Genomic DNA, 20,201 nt, shown 5'->3' on the forward strand with positions numbered 1-20,201 from the left:
ATCCGGTCATACACCATCTCTTGATCGTGAGATGAAGCCCTCCAGGAAGGTTACACTGGTTAATGCAACATTATATTATAATGCATTATTGAACAGTAATGAGGCATTAGTGTACCATCTATGTTTACATGGTGTATTAAAAAAGATCCATACAGGAAGAAGAACAAGCAAAGCAGAAGACGAAATACACAAGTCTGGCTTTTGGAGTTTAGAAAACGTTTATTAAGTGACAGATTAGTCCTTCTTGGCAGCAGCTTTCCTCATTGCGGCCAGAACGTTGCTCAGCTCCTCCCTCTTTCTCTTGGCACGGATGTGAGTGCCAATCTGTGGAGGAGAGAGAAACATTAGACTCAACACTACTACATAGAGAAAAGGCTCAACACTTTAGCCTACTATAAGCACATGCTACAGACCAATACAGGCTCTGCAGTAGGTTGTGAAGCTGTCTGTACACATTGCTCTGACACTGATGTACTGAATGGAACATGCTGCTGTGGCTGACTTGACCAATACTAACTCACCCTCTTCTTAATGAACTTGAGGGCTCTCTTGTCCTTAGACACCTTCAGCAACTCCATGGCTCTCCTCTCATATGGAGCAAAGCCACACACCTCACGGATCATGTCCCGAACAAACTTGCTGTGTTTGGTCAGACGCTGCAGAGGAAAGAGAAAGCTTTAAAACAACAGATCCTATACAGCCATCATTGCAATGGACAAAGTTATTTCTACCGATATTACATGTTCTGCAGGACATCATGTGAGTCAATCATGCTTTATAAAATAGAATTTATAATCTTTGTCAACATGACGACATGTTTTTTTCTTTTATCCATCATATCAGACATTGTAGGAAAAAGAGGACTCTGCCCTGAGCTACATCTCTGAAACTCTTTTCTGTATTGTTTCCCCCTTGTAAACCACACTTTACAAGGGTTGCTTCCACTTAAGAAAAGTTACATTTGGGGTTTTTCAATGCCAGTCGAGTCACGAACTGCGAGAAATGCCATTTTTAGTTTTTGAAAGAATGATTTAAAGACATTTTTAATACTAAAATAGAGCTTGTGTCAAATGAAAAATTGTACATAACTTGAACTTAACACATCTGTGGGTATTGTCCAGTATTCAATGCATTACATGTCTAATATTGTAAAGTAAAGAGCTTTGAGCACTTGGATAAGTGCTTTTGTGTGCTTTAAAAAAAACAAATATGTATGCTTTACACATTCTTATATAGTCTTCATACCATCAGTAACGACATCTTCTGAAAATGTTTTGAATATTTCACCCGACTCATTTTAAAGACTGTAGCCATTTTCTTTCAACATATTTTTACATTATACTTAATATTTGTTTTATAGTCGGGATAACTTTTGCAACACTGTGCTAACTTTCCTCTCACTGTTTATTATGACTGATGCACAACAAATCAAAGTAAATTAATTGTATGTAAAAACACACCTGTCAATAAACCTGTCTCTTAATAAAGCAGGACTTTTACTGTTCGCATGTTATTGTCCTTTTGCCTGTTTCCAAATGTCACTGGGATGACAAAGTGCCAAGTACACCAACACATCTTTAATAACTGCTCAAATATATATTTAAAGGCTCAAGTATTTTCTATGAACGACTGGCCATGTTAGACTTAAGCAAATATGATTCAAACGGGAAAAGTTGCATTTTATTCTTGCAGCGGGATATGCAAATAGGATTTAAATCAAACTGCTATTAGTGATTATGTAAATGATTGATTAAAATGTAAGTAAGGTACTGATTACTAGGCTCATATATCTAAATATCTTCCCATAGCCATGGTCCATCTATTTAAATTGCTTGTTTTGTCCAACAAATCAAATACATTTATTTTGACATCATGAGGCTGAAGTGCCATTGTGCCAACATGTCTCAAGTGAGCAAAAAGGTAATGAACTCTTATGGCAAATGATCCATGAATCTTTCAGCTCTCAACTACACTTATAATAAAACCCTGTGGTTCATTCATGTGTTCATAAAGGCTTTGGATTCACTTTGGACTTCTATGAAACAGGGTGAAAGACTTGTACAATTCTAAGTAGACCATTTCTTTCTGGATGGTTTCGCTGTCACACATTCAGCCTCTTGTGGAACATGTTGTCTTGTCACAAACTGATCTCAGACCTGCTCATTGAGCATCAACCTCTTTAAGAGCGGTATTGACTGGAGTGTAGTACTAATGTATTAAATGTACATGCAGGCAGTCGGCCGCAGATTACTCACCCCACGCCGGCGGCTGTGTTTGGGAGCAGTCACATTTTTGGTGACTGGATGGCCCTTGTTAAGGCCAACAGCCATAGGGTAGCGGATAGCCATTTCTGCAAGAGATCAGAAAATGTAAAATCAGTGATGCACAACTTCTCCCAGTCCCATTGAAACAGCGCACATGTTCAACAGTCAACAGCAGCACTTCCGCTGTTGCAGAGATATAACGCTTTATGTTTTCAGAGTTAGCATGAAGTGCTAACATTACTGTTCAGTGCCGGGTGGACCTGTAGGCGAAGTTACATTACACTTTACCTGAGATAAGAGCTTTCTTAAACGCATCTCAGTTCACAATGTATCGTGTAGTGCCTATACGTGTTATGCAGTTAGGTATAAAGATCACTTTATGCACATAACGAACAAAGATAACAGGGCTTGCGAGTCAGTGACAGGGATTACATTTTTCGTATCTTTCACTTGTTCTTGTGACCAAATAATGCCTACAGCTGTTAGATGAGGTCTATTTGTGTCTGCAGTTTCACTTTGTCCGGTTGAAAAGGACGGATGGTGAAGATTATATGTGGATTTTGGCAGATAGTTCTCAACATTTAAATCTTACCTGCTTTCTATGATGGCGGTCAGACCGGAAGGACTGTGGAGGGAGAGAGGCGAGGTAATGAGAGGTTTGACCCGGAAGAGACGTCTGCGACGGCAGAGCAGTGCCCCTGTCGGCCTGGAAGAGTTACTGCTGTTTAATTAGTCGAGTGCTTTAACTATTTAGAGTAGCATTTAAGTGAAATACATGGTATTAAGGCTGTGTTATTATATTATCATCAATTAAGATGCATGTATCTGAAAATAGAACATACCACATGTATGCATAGATGAGCCTTAGTTTCTAATTTATCATATTGCAGGTTGTGGTCCAGTGCAACACTACAAGGTCCATTCTTGTTTTGTAGAAAAGAATAACAGTTACTCCAATATTTTATATTTTATTTAATATCTGTATAAGAAAATAAGGACTGGTAGGTGCTCATTATTTTAATGCTATGATTACAGAGCTCGTCACGATGCAACAAAATTCAAGATTCAAAGGTTTTAATGTGAGATGCACTTAAGCTACAGTGTAGAAATGGCAAGGCTCCTCCAACAATGTAACATAGTTGTATAAGACATAATTACATTTTGGGGGAAATACTACTGAAATATATCTGTACATATAGGTTAATTAAAGTCTTTAAAAAATCACTATTTCTAGGCCATGCATGCATTTGATCACTGATGTCCTTTTCAACCAAGCAAGTAATGTCTTTGGTACTCTGGTGTTGACTTTGTTTCACTTAACAGTAATTACATTTTTTTCGGGGAAAGAAATAGTTACACCTTACTGGGTTAAACGTTTTCATTCACTACATTGATTTCCATTTAGTTTTAGACTTTTACAAACTGCAAGTAAGTTTGTGTTTTTTAAAGTGAGATGTCTGTAAGTTATCAAAGCCTTGTAAAAGATTATAAGAGCATAATTAATGTCATCCAAACGTTAACACTGTTGATTTGAGTTTGCAGAAAATAAAATAGAATATGAAACATAGGCCCAATGGGACATTTTGAGACCTCTTCCAATACCCGATGTGTTCTTAAAGATTGGGATATTTAGGACCAGAGATATGTTGGGAGACCACATAGTCCAGTCTTCCAGATGCAGGTCAAACTCACTTACGCTAACTCATTCACACACGCAAAATCTGGAATCAGCTCCAGTATTGTAGCATGACCCCTGAGCACTATTAGAAAAAAAATAGTAAGAGAGCCATATTCGTACATTGTCCATGCAAGAGGGAAATAAGACAAAGAACACAAGCCAAGTACAGATTAGGATGAAACCCTCAGTGGTGCTGGGGCGGACGGCACAGGAGCAGGACAGCTGAATCAGGTTAAAGTATAATTTACATTTAGATCTTGGCTTGTTTGTCTCCCCTTCTCCTCCTTCTTTGCCTTCTGCTCTGGGCACCAACCGAGCTGTAGGACCTGCCACAGTTCAGGTTCAATATAACGACACCTATATAATAAAGTGGCAGTTTTGAAACAACAAGGATGAGCAGTTATATGCAGCATGACCATGGAATAGTCACCATCTTACATTCTGACCAACATTTTGCATGTTCTGCAAACTCACATCAAAAACATACTTGATGCACATGGTGCTAATGGTTCACCAATGTGTTGCCTCACTGCACGTACAACCTATCCTGAATCTCTGCTTAACATAGTTGTTTTACATGTAATTTCTTTCCCTTCCAACAGTCCAAGTCAACATGGGGCGAGACAGGGCGAGGCTCCTAGGGTCAACATGGAGAAATACTTCACATACCTGTGCAGTGACTTCCAAACAAACCAGATGGTAGGAGGACCATGTCCCCCAATTAAACTGGCAGTGGAGATACTGATGTTTTAAATGCTCCGGTACAAATGTTGATGGCCTGAGCCTGATTACCTTTACATTTAAAAAAGTGGGTTTCTCTTTCAAATATAAGCAATGCCCTGTTGTCATAAGTGTATTTAACCAAGATGTCCTGCTTGCTCCCCTTTTTCTCCCCTTGACAGACATCAAAGTAAATTGTTATTGTTTTTACACTTGTTTCTAACTTTGACAATACGATCCCATGTAAGCTTATCATCAAATAGAACTCCAAAAACTCAAACCACCTCAACCTGATTGATTACTGGTCTGTATAATATCAGGGGTAGTATTTTATGGCATTTAGCAAAGCCTAATACTTGGCCATTTTCAATTTTTATTTTTAATCCTCATTTGTTTGCCCATTTTTCCGATTCTCTTTATTGCAGGGTGCATTTTGCTTACTCTCGATGTCAACCTTTTTTTTTCTTTTTTTTAAGGAATTTTTTGGGCAACCAGTGTCTTTATTACAGAGACAGATGAGAAATGGGGAGACAGTGGGCAACCAGTGCCTTTATTATAGAGACAGATGAGAAATGGGGAGACAGCATGGGGATCAACCGCATAGGGATCAAACCCCAGCATATTGCCGCCAGCTCTCTACCCACTGAGCTATATGACGGCCTCGATTTCAACCTTTGACCCAGAGAGATCCTCATCCTTAAAACCTTCTTGTACCATGTTTTTCTCACCCTCAGAAATATTTAAAAAAATAAGAAGAAGACATAAAATAGAGTACGTTGTCCCTTTTCTACTTTCATTGGTAATGAAATATATGTATATTCTTTAACTGGTTTAAGTACTGTAACTGACTACATACTGATGGTATTATGCCTGTATCACATATGAAGTTAAACAATCTCAATACTACTTGAAATGTGCTGTCTTTTCTATGATAAAAGATATTATCTTTTATTGAGATATTGCACTTGTGTAAAATCAGTTTACCAGAGAGAAGGAATACTCAATACTCTGTTACAAGTAAAAGTCCTGAAATCAAAATGCTACTCAAGTATAGGTAGAAAAGTATTGGCATCAAAATATACTTAGAGTACCAAAAGTAAAAGTACTTATCATGCAGATTGGTCCATTTCAGAATCATTTATATGATATGTTTTATAATTATTGATGCATTAAAATGTTATCAAAGTCGGTAAAGGTGCAGCTAGTTTTAATGACTTTGTATACTGCAGCGTAGCTTACGAATAGACTCAAGATGTAACTCAATTCTGATTAAAGTGTTGATTTTATTTCACATCAATGATCAAAATCTGCAAAGTAGCTGAAGGTATTAAATACATGTGGTTGATTAAAATTACACTATTTGACTCTAAATTGTTGTGGAGTAGAAGAGAAAGTAGCAAACTATTGAAATGCTCAAATAAAGTACAAGTATTGTGTTGTGCGTGAGTACAGTAATAAAGTAAATCTACTTAGTTACTTTACACCACTGGTTTGGCCAATAAAGTGTATAAAAATGTATGTAGAGAATAGCATTAGAAATGGCTCTTCTTCATTCAAAAAGATTAAGGTAAAATGTTGTTCTTCTCCTGATATAAACCTTCTCTCTGTAACTTTTAGGTTTTGAGATTATTATGTCCACACAGAACTGTAGATCTCCATATGTCAGTATAGTGCAGTATGCAACATGTTTGATACATTTGATAAAATACCAGCTTTTCCCCTCGGGGAAACCATAGACTGAAGCGAGAATGTGTGCGTGTGAGCGCGCATTCATTCTCCCATCAGCCATTGCGAGGCAGGAAGCGTCCCCTGCTTTTGGCGCGGTGTTGAGCGGTGTCGGCCATCTTGGACTCATACCAGTGTTTCAGCAGGTTAGGTTACACTGAGAAGTGCATGAGCGCACCACTCATTGATTGACCTCCTGTCTTTGAATAAGAAGACAAACTACTTTTGCGTCCCTGTTAAACGACGTGAGCAGAGACTTTTTGTTTTTAATCGTTCCCGGAGTGGAAAAGAAAACTCAGGCTTTTTGAAAGAACCGTCATGGCGACCGCTACCCCGAGCCGTGAAGCCGGCCGCCCGGCGGCCTCCACTCCTCTCTCCCCGACAAGGATCTCCCGCTTACAGGAAAAACAAGACCTGCAGCATCTGAACGACCGGCTGGCCGTATATATCGACCGGGTGCGCTCTTTGGAGCTGGAGAACGACCGGCTGATGTTCAAAGTGTCTGAGAAAGAGGAGGTGACTACTCGAGAGGTGAGTACAACTCAACTGTTCATCCATTCACTAACACCAGGCTACTCTTCACTCCGTCCCCCCCGTAGGCAGCCTCTCAGCAGCAGACCGCTTAACCCCAGTGAGTCTAACACGCTCACGAGAATTGATAGAAAGTACGTTATTTATAGTTATAGCTGCAAACTGTCCGTAACAAAAACATGTCAAGTGACTGTTATATCCCATTCCCAGGAAAATGCACTAGTTTCTTATGGTTAACCCCCACATTAGGCCGTCACAGTAACTTTGTTAGTGTTAATAATACACGTGTTGCCGTATTCCTAATGGGCATGAAACGTAACGGGACCGGGAAAGATTGAGCGGGTGGGTGGTTCTTCGCGCCATTCTTAAAAAATGACCTCATCCATAACTTGTTCTTGACATTACCGTCACTTGGTGGCAAACATACTTAATTTACATTATTATGAAGCATTCAAATGTTTCAACAACGCTTCAGGCAGACCATAAATGAATGAAAGTTACTCTGAGGCACTCGAGTCCCTGAATGCAACTTGTCCCTAGTTTCCTCTGTAATATCAACAGTACTAGTATTTTTCAGAGATGTAGTTGATCATGGGTGTGTAAAGAGGGTGGGGATCCACCCCTGAGGGGGCTTAGCTTTCCTCAGTCAACAGATGTAATATTTACTTCTTAAAGGGTTGTTTACACTGCAGTAAAGAACAACGACCTCTATCCCCTTTCTAAAGAGGGTCAGAAAAGTATGTGCAGTAAAGTCTAACTTTAGCCCCCCTAATTACTTTGTGTTTCTAAGGTAAATAGATACTTGTTTTGATGGTTATTTATTCTTCCTGTTGATAGTGCTGCTCGCTTTTGCTGATTGTTGTTTGTGTTAATGAAAAAGAAATAAAGTTGGATAGAAGTTGCAGTACCATTGCTATTATAGGTCAGAAAATGTCAGCTGAGGAATCCAGTCTGTCCACTTTCATGGTTATTCTGCCCCAACAACATCACAAGAATGTTTACCAGCAAACAGCTGCAGCTTGTACAGGCTACCTGCATATGGCTGCAAATTCTACAGGCATATTTGCACATCGTGTTTTCATTATCATATCATTTTTACTTAAATGCGGTTGGAAAATTGTAATGTTTAGTTTTAGTTCCTGAAACATCAGAATGGATTTCCTTAACAACCTTGCTGTTTCAGTGTTATGATTCATAAATACTGTTGTAGCTCATCAAACCCTAAACCTAAATTAAAACAAGCTTCCATGAAATGTTGCTGAAATACACTGTTAGGTAGTTATTAAGAAGTCAGGCATCTGAATGGTTTCTCTGCTGAAGGAGTTTCACAATGACAGTCCGTAAAGTAGTAGATACAAAAATTAAGAAAAATGTATTCAATCTTTAACAAAACTGTTAGAAAAGTGCATGTGGGAATGGAGTTGACTTATTTGGGATATAACTTTACCTTTTGTCTCAGCATCAACCAGGGCAGTTTACTCGCATAACAGAAGTTCCATGGCATTAAGCTTCATAGTCTGACAATGGCATTCATCTGAGGGGAGTAGTAACACATAATGCTAGATTGCATAAAAACAGGGTTTATCCAACTGTCCAAAGTTGAAAAGAGGATCTTGAGTTATTCGGTTTAGTTATACATTTTCAATCAAGTGTGTATTTCTGGTAGGTTTTCTATTGTAACATTTTGATCATTTGCCAAAAATGTGTCTCTTTTTTCTATTGTTCTGTTGATTAATCTGAAATAAAAGAAAAGCATAGTTTGGACAGCCTTTAAAGAATCTTGTGCAGTGTAGGGTGGAAATGTTATGGAATGGAAACCTTTTATATTTGTCAACGGTTGTACAAATCCTAAATTACTTCAAATTGCATAAAGAATTTCAGAACTGATGTTCCAACTCCATTTAACTTAAAAGGAAATTGCGCAGGGTTCTTTTAATTTTAGTGGTTGGTTGCGTGTGTACATTTCATAAAACGTACTTGGGGGCTGTGCACATTTATTTTTTATTGTCATCACAATCTCCACTTGTTCAAAAAACTCACAGTGAAGTCTGAAGTAGTCTTGCATCAAAGACATTTTATTACTTACATTCAAAAGTACAGATTTCTAACCTCTTTCAATCGTCTTTTTTGTAATGGAGCCTTTTGTGTTTGGCTTTCGGTAAACTCATATTTTTATTTTACAGTTTACCAAAAGACCTAACTTGCCTGTCTATTTGAAGCAGACTAACCATTTTCAAAATGAATGAACTACCTTTAGCACATGTCTGGTGATCATGTGAGCACATTCTGCAGTTCCAACTTCTCTCTCCTCTTCAATCAATCAATTAACATCAGGGGCGAGCTGGATTTGCAAGAACAGCTACCAAAGTGGCAACTAAATTACATCATTTCTGCCTCTGGACACATTTATACCTTTTTGCCAGTGTTAAATACATTTAAATAGTATTTTTTAAAAACAGTTTGCAAGCAATGTTCATCATTTTAGGGTTGCCTCAAAAAACGATGCTCCATGTCGTTTTAACGCAACAGCAGAGCGCCTCTCTCTCTGTTTCCCTGAAGAGTGTGTGTGACCCTGAGGAGTACAGCAATGGGAGTTTGTCCCATAGTTAATTCATTATCAAAATGCTCCCTAGAACAGATATATATAAATAAATGTTCTTAGGCAGTTACACAGCCTGCAGAAGTAAAGTGTAAGTGTGGGAAACACCAGACTGACAGACTATTGGATGGAATGAGTTCTTTTTAATGTGTCTGTCACATTGCCCCACCCACTGCTCTGTAAATTACTTAAAGTTGACTTCCCATAAAACATTTAAGGCCTCATAAGGTCAGGTGGAAATCGTCTGGAGAGGGGGAACCCGCACTTTTTGGAACACCCTGCAGCTGCAAAGGCTGCGTTCAAAAGAAGCCTGCAGTGTTATCAAGCCACTTTTTAAAATGAGCTGGACAGGGCAATTCTAGGCATTGAAATGTAAACTAAAACCAGACATCAAAAGATCTGTTTCAGATCAGAATGTGCTAAATGTTTTCTATGCTATCTTGATGTGATGTCTGCACTCAGGACTCACTGTAAAGCACTAATGCTACAGATTAGATTATCCCTTTATACCCAGCTATGCCATTTTTAACAAGTTTGTGTTCCTCTGTTTAGGTGACTGGCCTGAAGGGTCTGTATGAGGCAGAGTTAGCTGATGCTCGGCGGGTTCTGGATGAAACTGCTAGAGAGAGAGCCAGGCTGCAGATAGACCTGGGCAAGGCTCAGGCTGACCTGGAAGAAGCAACACGCAGGTGAGTTGATGCATTTTAATCGGGGTCAGTGGGTTGCTTGAAGACATAACTAAACTTGTTTTCTCTGTCCACGTGTTAAAGTAACAAGAAGAAGGAAGGTGATCTTGCTGCAGCCGTGTCCAGAGCCAATGGTCTGGAAGGCCAGCTGAACAAGAGTGAAGCAGCTCTCGCTACCTGCTCTGAGCCAGAACAATGCTCTGACCTCTGAGCTAGCTGATGTTAAGAGCCTGCTCGCTAAGGTGTGTACATCTAAGGGCAAACAAGAAAGGGTGAAACAGTGTGAAGATAAGCTGTGTGTTTTGCATGAAAGATAGTGCTTCAGTCCCCTCCTGAAATGTTAAACTTTCAAACCAACCCAGCTGGCAATAAATGGAATCAGACGGTGTTAAAGGATTCTCCAATAAACGGAAATTGTGTAAATAGGATAGGAAGCTAAACATCTTAATGTAAACTGTTTATGAAGACTGAGAGCAGAGAGCGTCACCTCATGATGACATCAATTGCTCCAACTGAAATAAAGTAAAAACCTCCAGAATTTTTTTTTATAAGTGCACAATAACAAAGCAGATTCCGGATCAGCTCCACGTCTCACCTACTGAGAGGAGCAGACATCTTCCGATGTTTCCAGGTTTCCTCCCACAGCTTGATCAGGATGACTCACTTTGTTAAACCCTATGTTGAGCTTCTATGTGCTATCATGTCTTATAGGCAGAGGACAGCCATGCTGTTGCTAAGCGCCAGCTGGAGGCCGAGACTCTGATGCGTGTGGACTTGGAGAACCGCTGTCAGTCGCTGAGTGAAGAGCTGGAGTTCAGGAAGAGCATGTTTGAAGAGGTAAGGGCCGTTTGGGGAGAAATCCACAAATCATGTCCATTATCAACCTAAATAACGCGTTTGACTCATTATTCTGATGGAAATGAAAGATAAATCCTCTTTTAAGTTAATCTCACTTCAGTAAGGATCAATGCAAAATAAGGAAACACTGGTCGAATTGCAAAAGAAAATAACATTTTTTGTTTTTTACCTAACTATGTCTATTGGAAACCAACCATTGTGTTTATATCTACACTGTAAAGGCTGGTCATTGTGTTTAGAAGAGAATGCAATTACTGATAGAGTCACATGTGCAGATAGTTAATGATGAAATGTCGCTGCCTGTGTTCAGGAGGTGCGTGGGTCCCGGCGTCGGCATGAGCAGAGGACCGTGGAGGTGGACGCCGGAGTCAAACAGGACTATGAGTTCAAACTGGCACAAGCTCTGCAGGTAAGTCAGAGTCACCACTGTCATGTCTAGGAAACATCGATAGAGACGTCAGTAAAACAGAAATCAAATATGGGGTTGACTTGAATAAATAAAAACCTAACATACAATTTATCAGCAAACAACAGCAAGAGCCACTCGCAGCGCAGATGCAAAGCAGTGAAGGCCTTGAATTTCCTGAAATGCAAAACATTTGTGCAATGTTAAATCCGTCATGGGGAATGCTTTCCTGTGTTACAGTACATTCAGTGTGCTGAAGGAACTGCACTGCAACTAGGATTCTCTTTTTGCTCTTGCGTGCTACCCCTCAGTCTGAGCCTCAATTACATTGTCTTAAATTAAAGCTCAGTAAGTCTGAGAAACAGACAGCTACATGCTCCTGCTGTTGTATCTATGCAATAACTGCTTTGTAATATGAACCCTGTCTCTAATGAAGTGTGAATTGACTGTAATGATGTGTGTGTGTGATCCATCAGGACCTGAGGAGGCAGCACGACGAGCAGGTCTCTCTCTATAAAGAGGAACTGGAGCACACCTTCCAGGCCAAGGTGGGAGGACAAATCATTTCCCCCTTTTGATATTTTTCTGAGTTTTGACTGTCGCCTCACACTGCCTGTCTTGTTGTCTTGTTAGCTGGATAATGCCAAGATGTCCTCTGAGATCAATGACAAGGCGATGGGAACAGCCAGAGAGGAGGTGCAGGAGTCCCGGATGAGAATAGAGAGTCTCGGATATCAGCTGAGTGCCCTGCAGAAACAGGTACTGCTTTATGATCACTCACATCAGATGCATGTGCCGATAAGCTTCATACGTTTTATTGCGAGGTGACTACGCAAATCGATGGTTGTGCTGTTTGTAATCATAGGCGGCCGCCTCAGAGGATCGCATCAGAGAGCTGGAAGAGATTCTGTCCGCAGAGCGCGACAAGCACCGGCGCATCATCGAAGGGAAGGAGCAGGAGATGAGCGAGCTGAGGGAGAGGATGAACGCTCAGCTCAGCGACTACCAGGAGCTCCTCGACGTCAAGCTCGCCCTGGATATGGAGATCAACGCATACAGGAAGCTGCTGGAGGGAGAGGAGCACAGGTACACGCACACACACACACACACACACACACACACACACACACACACACACACACACACACACACACACACACACACACACACACACACACACACACACACACACACACACACTACTATAAGGGGAAAAGCTAACTGATGTCAAAAAGTGAGCACCAGTTTCCTTCAGGTAGCATCGTCCTTATTAAGACATAACACAGGCTTTAGCACTGCTGACCGACTGCTCTTCTGCTTCCAGACTGAAGCTGTCCCCCAGCCCATCGTCCCGAGTCACCGTTTCCAGGGTCTCAGGATCTTCCTCGTCCCGCACCAAGAGGAAGAGAGTGGAGGTTGAGGCTGTGGATGTGTCTGAGGCGGGCCAGCTGCTGGTGTCAGAAGAAGCCACAGCCAGTGGCGCCGTCACCATATCCCCCACTGACATGGACGGGAACGCAGTCACTCTCACCAATGACTCCGAGCAGGTGGGCATCCAGACCAACAATAAAAGGACGCAGTAAATGAATGTAAAGGTTAGGATGAAAAGGTTCTAGTTCAAGCTTGGTGCTGTGTTTTGTTTTTCAGGACCAGCCACTGGGCAACTGGAGGTTGAAGAGACAGGTGGATGAAGGAGAGGAAGTCATCTACAAGTTCTCCCCAAAGTTTGTCCTCAAGGCTGGGCAGTCCGTCACGGTGAGTGGAAGATGAGAAAATGAGGTCATTTTTTGTTTAACTTGTGGAGTGTTCTATTCAGATCATTTGTATCCAAGCTTTCTTTGATTCATACAAAACACACATGTTGAGTAGTGAGGCGGTACCAAGATGCCACATACTCACAGTCTGCTGTTAAAATGTTTACGTGTAAGCTTGTGATGTGATTTCTATAAAATAAGCATAACAGAATTTAAATATTCAGAAAAAAATATTTCTGATCAATCAAGCTGTAGATTAATAAAGTTAGACCAGAGACATGGAACACCTGTCTGGGTTTATGTCCCTGGTATAAGATGCTGTATGGATGCCTGAAAGTGTGGGGATCATTTATTCTTCTGTATTGTGTTAACAGGTGTGGTCTGCTGATGCCGGCGTGGCCCACAGTCCACCAACTGACCTGCTGTGGAAGAGTCAGACTTCCTGGGGCACAGGAAATGACATCATCACCACTCTGGTCAACGGCGATGGCGAGGTAAACATATACCTACCTTTATGTCTGCATGCGTTATCCATGTTATCCCTTGCGGAGACTCATGTGGGTTGGTTGACTGTCTGTCCCGCAGGAGGTGGCCACACGCACTGTTACCAAGGCTGAGGTGGAGGTGGAGAACGGAGAAGAAGAGGAGGAGGAAGAGGAACTGGCGGTGAGGCAACTCCACACTGTTTATGAACCCTGTTTGTTTTTAAAGTTTTTTTCAACTCGTCAAATTTGGAATACGATCTGAACCTTTTTTTCTCTCCCTGCAGGGCAAGGCGTCATCCAGAGAGTGTGCCATAATGTGAGGCCTTCCTTCCCCTCTGTCGGCCTTGCCTTCCCTTCCCTTATTCCCTAGAGCCACTCCAAAACCATCCTGTCAATTACGCCTCGTCATTATGTGTTTGTTTTTTTATTCTTCAAGAAAATATAAGAATTTTTTGGACTAATGGACTTTTTTACTGCCCTGTGTTTCTCTGGACCTGTTTTTAATGAGACCGTTTCTAAAATATTACTATCAATGCCAACTTCTGACGATCCCCATTGTTGAGTCCGACTGATTAATCCCATAATTCTCTACGTGTCTCTACATGTCCTTCATTCAAAATATGTTAGTGAAATCAACCCAGAAAGGACCTGGGCTGTAATGCCCTACAGTTCAATGCATTTACAACACAGAATAGATGATGAGCAGCTCTTAATTGGATTATGGTGTTTTGAGTGTTGTTTGTACTGTTAATGATGGAATTCTGACATTTTCAATTTATGTGTTCCATATTAGGTTAATATCAAAAAATGACCTATTTGAATAGCATATAAAACCCGACTCGGATACTGAAAAACTTCCCTTTAATGGGCAACACATTGTCCACATGGAATGACAGTTGAAATTAGGGATGAATTGAATTGAAATCCCTAAACCAGAATGTGTGCCAAGTGTTGACATGAGCTGCTGTCTGTCTGTTAGAGGTAACTCTTGACACAGCAGCTTCCACCTGTCCTCAGTTAAATGCGCTGTGTCGTGTTGGCTCGATGGCAGCCCAATATAAATGTGTCCTGCCAGTTAGTATCATGATCATTACAAAAAATGTATTGTATGGAAACCTTTAGTGCCCACTAGGATCTGCTTCTTTAGCCTTCGAGTTGAACAGGCGGAAGCAGCTCTGGTAATGGTGTCATGTGTTATCAGCTAAGAAGACATCCCAGTTTAACTCCTGGTCATGTGTTCATATTTAGTAACACACTGCTGCAATTATGATGGCTCAGACAGCACCGTGACTGCAGGTCTTACTGAATTAATGTGCTTAAAGAAATCATTGTACACAGGGGCAAGGGTGACAGCAACTGCAGGCCGTTTAGCCTCAGAGTTGCTCTCACGCCTCCTGTGCCATCTTGGGGAAACTGTGTGTGCTTTACATTGCTAGTTATTATTTTTCTATAGAGGGCTTGTCTATGTAACCAATTTGTTTACCCAAGATATTTCATGTACTTTTTAGGGATGATTAAGGTTAGGGTTGGGTTTATTATCTTTAAATGTATTTCAGGATTGTGCTGAAACTATCATGAACACTACTCTGCAGTGTTGTGCTGGGCAGTGTCGGACTAACTGACCGAATTGATTGTTCTCTGAGATATGACGCTTTTTCAGTCCCTCCAGGAAAACTTTAATTTAAGCTTATTCAAACCATAACTTCATTTAATTACCAAGCTTTTCCTAAGAAACTGCTGTTTTTACCAGTCACTGGCAAGATTAGCTGCCTTTGACAAAGTTATTGGTCAATGTTAATATGAATGATCACAGTTAGTAGTTAGAACTTAAGTGAAATCTGAATTCAGGTAAATAACATTATTTAAAAATAGGCACAACGTGATGCCTTCAGGAGCTTTTTATAGAAAACCTGTTCCTGGAGGGACTGTCACATGATATATGTGACAGATGTGATATTTCTAATGAGGACATAATTTGACCTTGTATTGTTAATGTGGGGAGGGTTGGGGCGGGGGCGGCATGCCAAATGTGAGTTTTGATTAAAGATTAACTTGTTGAACTACTTTTTGTACACAATAAATGTTTTACATAAACAAACTTGATATTATGAGTGGTTATTAATACACACATGAGAGAACTGCCAAATGTTGCTATCCTCATCTGAGTTATAATATGCTAACAGCCAGAACTTCTGGCATAGACTATAAGGATATATATCTATAAGGAAAGCAGAATGATTTGAAGATGAGAAAATGACAGCGCTAATACTGTCACACTTATACTTTTTGGTGTTTCCCTTTCCTGTAGTGTTATATAGGTTGTTGTGCATGTAAATGGTCTGCAACGTTTAAAATCTCTGTGTTCCGTCCAAAAGGAGTTTCCCTGAAACGCCTCCATTGGAATCCTTTGTTTACTTCTTTAACATAATGACATGACCCCCCCCAACACATTGTAGTGATTGGCTAAGCAATGAGACATCTCTAAGCGGTTGATCACAACAGAGCCTGCCAGCTAACCAATCAGAGCAGACTTGGCTCTGGTTTCAGACAGAGGGTGGATTAAGTTAAAGCATGGAAACATGCCACAGTAGAGGCACAAAATATAAGTCAGGAAAACCAGATAAATTAGCATATTAGGGCCCTTAAGTTATTTGCTAGGTTGAAAATGTATAGGTGTTTGCAAAAGTGCAGGAAAAGGAACACCAAAGCAATGTTGTTAAAGTCAACCAATATGCAATGAAAAAGGACATGCTGAGAGAAAATTCTGGAATGTAAATGAAATACACAAATATGATAACATTTCAGTAATGTGTTTATTTCAAGTAAGTATGTTTTTAAACGATTTTTCATTTTGTAGACAGGAAGGAGGATTACATCCAGGAGGCGGCAGTAATGCAGCTGCAGTCAGACACCACAGAAGAAGAAGGAGAGCTACATGGTTAAGCTAAATCGGACTGCTTTTAGGTTTCCTGTTTGTTGCTGACAGTTAAACCTTTTGCTGCTCCAGGATGCTGCTGGTTCTGTCTGAGGAACACAAGGAACACCTCTCCTTCCTGCCGCAGGTCGACGCCGCAGGTCAGTACCTGGTCCTGGTACCTGGTCCTGGGTCAGTACCTGGTCCTCGTTCAGCCCTGGGAGATGACTGTCAGCTGACTGCAACCTTTCATCCGCTGCCTCCAGCTGTCATTAAGAAATACACACTACTAAATTTACTATAACCTTTCTATTTCCTTGGATCACAAAGAAGTTTACGCAGTTTAAAAAGTCGTTGACGTTATTATTGTTTCCAGTGCTTAAAGGTCTTGAGTGAATCTAAAAAGATAATTAACATGGTTTATAGAATATATATAAAGCTTAGATATTATCTGATTTGCAAAAACACTTGCACTTGATTATTTGACCTAGATTATCAACCCAGTGCTTTTGACCAGTTTAAATATATTTAAAAGGGAAATGAGAACTCATATTTCCCCACTCATCTTTTCAGTGATAAATATCCTACCTTGTGACTAAATGTAGCCTACATACTATACGGAGATGTGTGTGAGCTCATTAAATGTATAAATCTGCCACATATTCCTGAAAAACTGAATCTGTAGTCCAGTTAGTAGTCTTTGAAAGGTACACATTTCGCTTTGAAAAAGTAGGAGAGAAAGCTAGATTTGTAAAGAAGTCTAATACTCAAAATAAAACCCCCACACATATTTCTAGCTCTATACTGTATATATTTGTTAGATATAAATAATTAGCACTTTTCTGTGATTAACTGGCCCACTCTGTGCCAATACTATGACATAGTCAATTTACTCCATGATTACCTTTTAATGTGGGATCCATGAAAGTGTTATTTTGATACTGGCTGCTTCTCCATTACTTAGATTTTTTTTCTAATGCTGCTACATATCTACCTTGAATGGGCACTCGTTTGAATTTCATTTATGATATATATCTATTTATTATGTTTATCTACCATTTTATTTCGTCTTAATCCGAACTGTCCCCTTTGCTGTTATAATGTACATTTCCTCGCTGTGGGACGAATAGTATCTGTGATTTGTGATTCTGAATTTGGCAGATGGTTTAGTGAAGTGACAAAATACTTCCTTGCGTTTTTTCCTCAGTGGTTGGGGAATTTGGTCGCATAGCGCTGGAGTTCTTGAGGAGAGGAACCAGTCCCAAGATATATGAGGGGGCAGCAAGTAAGAACAAGGCTTTCGTCACATCTTCCTTAGCAAGCGGCTCATTGGTTCACAGAGAAACATGTGTACACTGTAGGCAGTAGTGTACATTGTCATTTACACAAACTGTATAAACAGGATTTATTAATAATGTTTTGTGGTTTCCATAAGGAGCAGCTTTACACACATGCTAATTAGTCAAACGCATAATGACCCACTGCTTGCAGGGAAGCTGGGTGTTCCTGTGGAAATGGTGCAGCATGGAGTGGAAGGCCTGATGTTCCTGATGACAGAGAGCTCCAAACACATGGTGACTCACACACTCACACTTACTTTATGTCGGCCAGGACTTTTTTAACCTGCAACATGTCAGCTTTTGTCTGTTACATTAAGCAATGTGTGCTATTTATTCTCGGTCATCATGCAACACTAAATCCCCCAAAACGTTACTGAAGGTTCATTATGGTAACTTTGCGCTGTGTGCTTGTATTTAGATCTCTGAAGTGGATTTCCTGGACTCTGTGCTGGTCTTAGGTTTCAGTGAGGAGCTAAACCAGATCCTCTTACAGGTGACTTCGCTGTGTGTGATAGGTGTGTAATGAGCTGCATAGTTGTAAACTTTGAATGACCATGAGAGCTTTGTGTTGCAGCTCTACCTTCAGCACCACGTTCACATCCGCAGCATCCTGAGTCAGCTACCCTCCAATGTGCCAGCTTACCACAACCTGGAGTGGAGACTGGATGTACAGGTGTGTTTGTTTCTGTGCATTTGCCCCATCATTTATTATTCAGCTGCTTGGCATTTATATTGAGAATGTAGTAAATGTGAATATGTTAGTTTTATTCATTTGTATTTGGGCAATCTTTGAAAGCATAACTGAGTTTGATAATGAATTGGTTGTTTAGTTAAGGGTAGTAGGCAAGCCCTACGTCCTAATAGCAATCAATAGTTTGAAGGCTCTGCCAAAAAGGTAAAAAACTGTATCTGTGGCCATGACAGGCCTCAAATAATCCCATCCAACCATTTATTACATGTGTTCCTCTCCCTCAAAATATCTCAATACATGACATGACACATTAGCTTTCCAACTGTGAAGGCTCATAAAACACATGCCTGTTTCATGTTCAATGTGATAATGTTATGTGTGAATGACACATGCTTGGTGGATTTCTTTGGTGACATACTTTCAAAAACGTACTTACTCTTGGTGGCTTCTACAAAGTTCATCACAGCTTCAATAATTTACAGAGACCTAAGCACCATTACAACTTGTGTGCCTGCGGCTATGACATAGTGAAAGGAGGGGGTCAGAAAGATTACAGCCTTAATAAAACAACAGATTTAAATAAATCCTGGTCGGTTTTAAATATATATGAATGTCCAAGCTTTAGATAAGGAGCAAGCGTCTTTAGCTTGTTGAAATTAGCTCAGCGCTGAAAGACAGCTAGCAGCTAATGTCTATATCAATTGGTATTTTGGGCCCTGGTTTTGTTTGAACTTCTTCGTCTTCTCATTCTTCCTCTTCTTCTTCCATATATTTCAATGGTTTCCCTCACATCTTCCGGCAGTTGGCTAGTCGTGCAGTCCGTCAGCAGGTGGTTCCCATGCTGATGCTGCGTCTGCTCCTGAGTGGGGTTGGTGATGGAGTCTGTGCGCGCAGAGGGAAGGTTCTCCAGACGGACCCCAGCACCCTCCTGCACATCATCTCCACACTGGAGGCCGCTCTGGCTGCCATGAAAACCAGCCACGCTCGGCGCATATTTCGCAACATTAAATAACCCCCCTGGTTTGTTTGTGCGTAATATGTCAAATCACATTACTGCCTCTCCAGCTGAGTGTCTTGCCATGCAGCTCCTGGATGGTAAAAAGAGGCCGTCTTCCATCAGACTACTGGCTTTACTACCCTGGGGTCACATGTGCCTGATCTTATAGACTGTATATAATACAAGGATTCTACAGTGCTTCTGATGTGCTGAAGTGTGAGACGACATCAAAAGCCAGTCTTGTGGTTTTTCAAAGCCAACAGTGAAAAGGCAGAAGGGCAGCTGCCATCTGTTTAAACACGAATCAAGCACAATTACTGTATGTTTCATCACAGCATAGCCGTTTATTATTATTATGATTATTAACATGTGTATTCAATAAATGTTTGTATTCTCAATAAAAATGCCTATGAACCATTTATTACATGTTTGTTGAATAACATCTGGACAAAAAAAAAGTCCAATTAGAAATCGCTGGTGTCAATTACTATTTCTTATCTCGTTGAGTATTAGTGTGAATAAGTTTTTGCTTAGACCTGTAGTGCTTTGATTA

The 20,201-nt window shown here is 40.5% G+C and overlaps 3 protein-coding genes across 3 annotated transcripts; 2 read left to right on the forward strand and 1 right to left on the reverse strand.

The window, feature by feature from the left end:
- Positions 1-199: 199 nt before the first annotated feature.
- rpl36 (ribosomal protein L36) lies at positions 200-2,978 on the reverse strand. The gene is made up of 4 exons (XM_063891050.1): positions 2,857-2,978; positions 2,256-2,350; positions 522-656; positions 200-324 (listed from the first exon to the last, which is right to left on the reverse strand). Exons 2-4 carry the CDS (start codon positions 2,346-2,348, stop codon positions 235-237), a joined length of 318 nt encoding a protein of 105 aa, XP_063747120.1. The 5' UTR covers positions 2,349-2,350; positions 2,857-2,978; the 3' UTR covers positions 200-234.
- A 3,498-nt stretch (positions 2,979-6,476) lies between these two features.
- Positions 6,477-15,809, forward strand: lmnb2 (lamin B2). The gene is given in 14 exon segments (XM_063891049.1): positions 6,477-6,918; positions 10,070-10,206; positions 10,288-10,381; positions 10,383-10,445; positions 10,915-11,040; positions 11,372-11,470; positions 11,944-12,015; positions 12,101-12,226; positions 12,333-12,553; positions 12,792-13,014; positions 13,115-13,222; positions 13,596-13,715; positions 13,807-13,887; positions 13,991-15,809. Coding segments are annotated over 14 exon segments (1,719 nt in total). The 5' UTR covers positions 6,477-6,705; the 3' UTR covers positions 14,027-15,809.
- A 796-nt stretch (positions 15,810-16,605) lies between these two features.
- commd2 (COMM domain containing 2) lies at positions 16,606-20,069 on the forward strand. Its single transcript, XM_063890473.1, has 6 exons — positions 16,606-16,781; positions 17,828-17,905; positions 18,112-18,194; positions 18,379-18,453; positions 18,535-18,633; positions 19,454-20,069. The coding sequence occupies exons 1-6, from the start codon at positions 16,715-16,717 to the stop codon at positions 19,661-19,663; spliced, it is 612 nt and encodes a 203-aa protein (XP_063746543.1). The 5' UTR covers positions 16,606-16,714; the 3' UTR covers positions 19,664-20,069.
- Positions 20,070-20,201: the final 132 nt, after the last annotated feature.

The sequence above is a fragment of the Eleginops maclovinus genome, chromosome 9 (assembly GCF_036324505.1).
Source record: "Eleginops maclovinus isolate JMC-PN-2008 ecotype Puerto Natales chromosome 9, JC_Emac_rtc_rv5, whole genome shotgun sequence".
NCBI lineage: Eukaryota > Metazoa > Chordata > Actinopteri > Perciformes > Eleginopidae > Eleginops > Eleginops maclovinus.

Excerpts from the sequence above, each read along its gene's own strand:
- rpl36 (XM_063891050.1), bottom strand. The coding sequence starts at position 2,348 with ATGGCTATCCGCTACCCTATGGCTGTTGGCCTTAACAAGGGCCATCCA. Across the intron at positions 657-2,255 it reads AACACAGCCGCCGGCGTGGG|CGTCTGACCAAACACAGCAA; the intron begins GTGAGTAATCTG and ends TTTCCTCTGCAG. Across the intron at positions 325-521 it reads TCAAGTTCATTAAGAAGAGG|ATTGGCACTCACATCCGTGC; the intron begins GTGAGTTAGTAT and ends TCTCCTCCACAG.
- commd2 (XM_063890473.1), top strand. The coding sequence starts at position 16,715 with ATGCTGCTGGTTCTGTCTGAGGAACACAAGGAACACCTCTCCTTCCTG. Across the intron at positions 16,782-17,827 it reads GCCGCAGGTCGACGCCGCAG|TGGTTGGGGAATTTGGTCGC; the intron begins GTCAGTACCTGG and ends TTTTTTCCTCAG. Across the intron at positions 18,454-18,534 it reads TAAACCAGATCCTCTTACAG|CTCTACCTTCAGCACCACGT; the intron begins GTGACTTCGCTG and ends TTTGTGTTGCAG.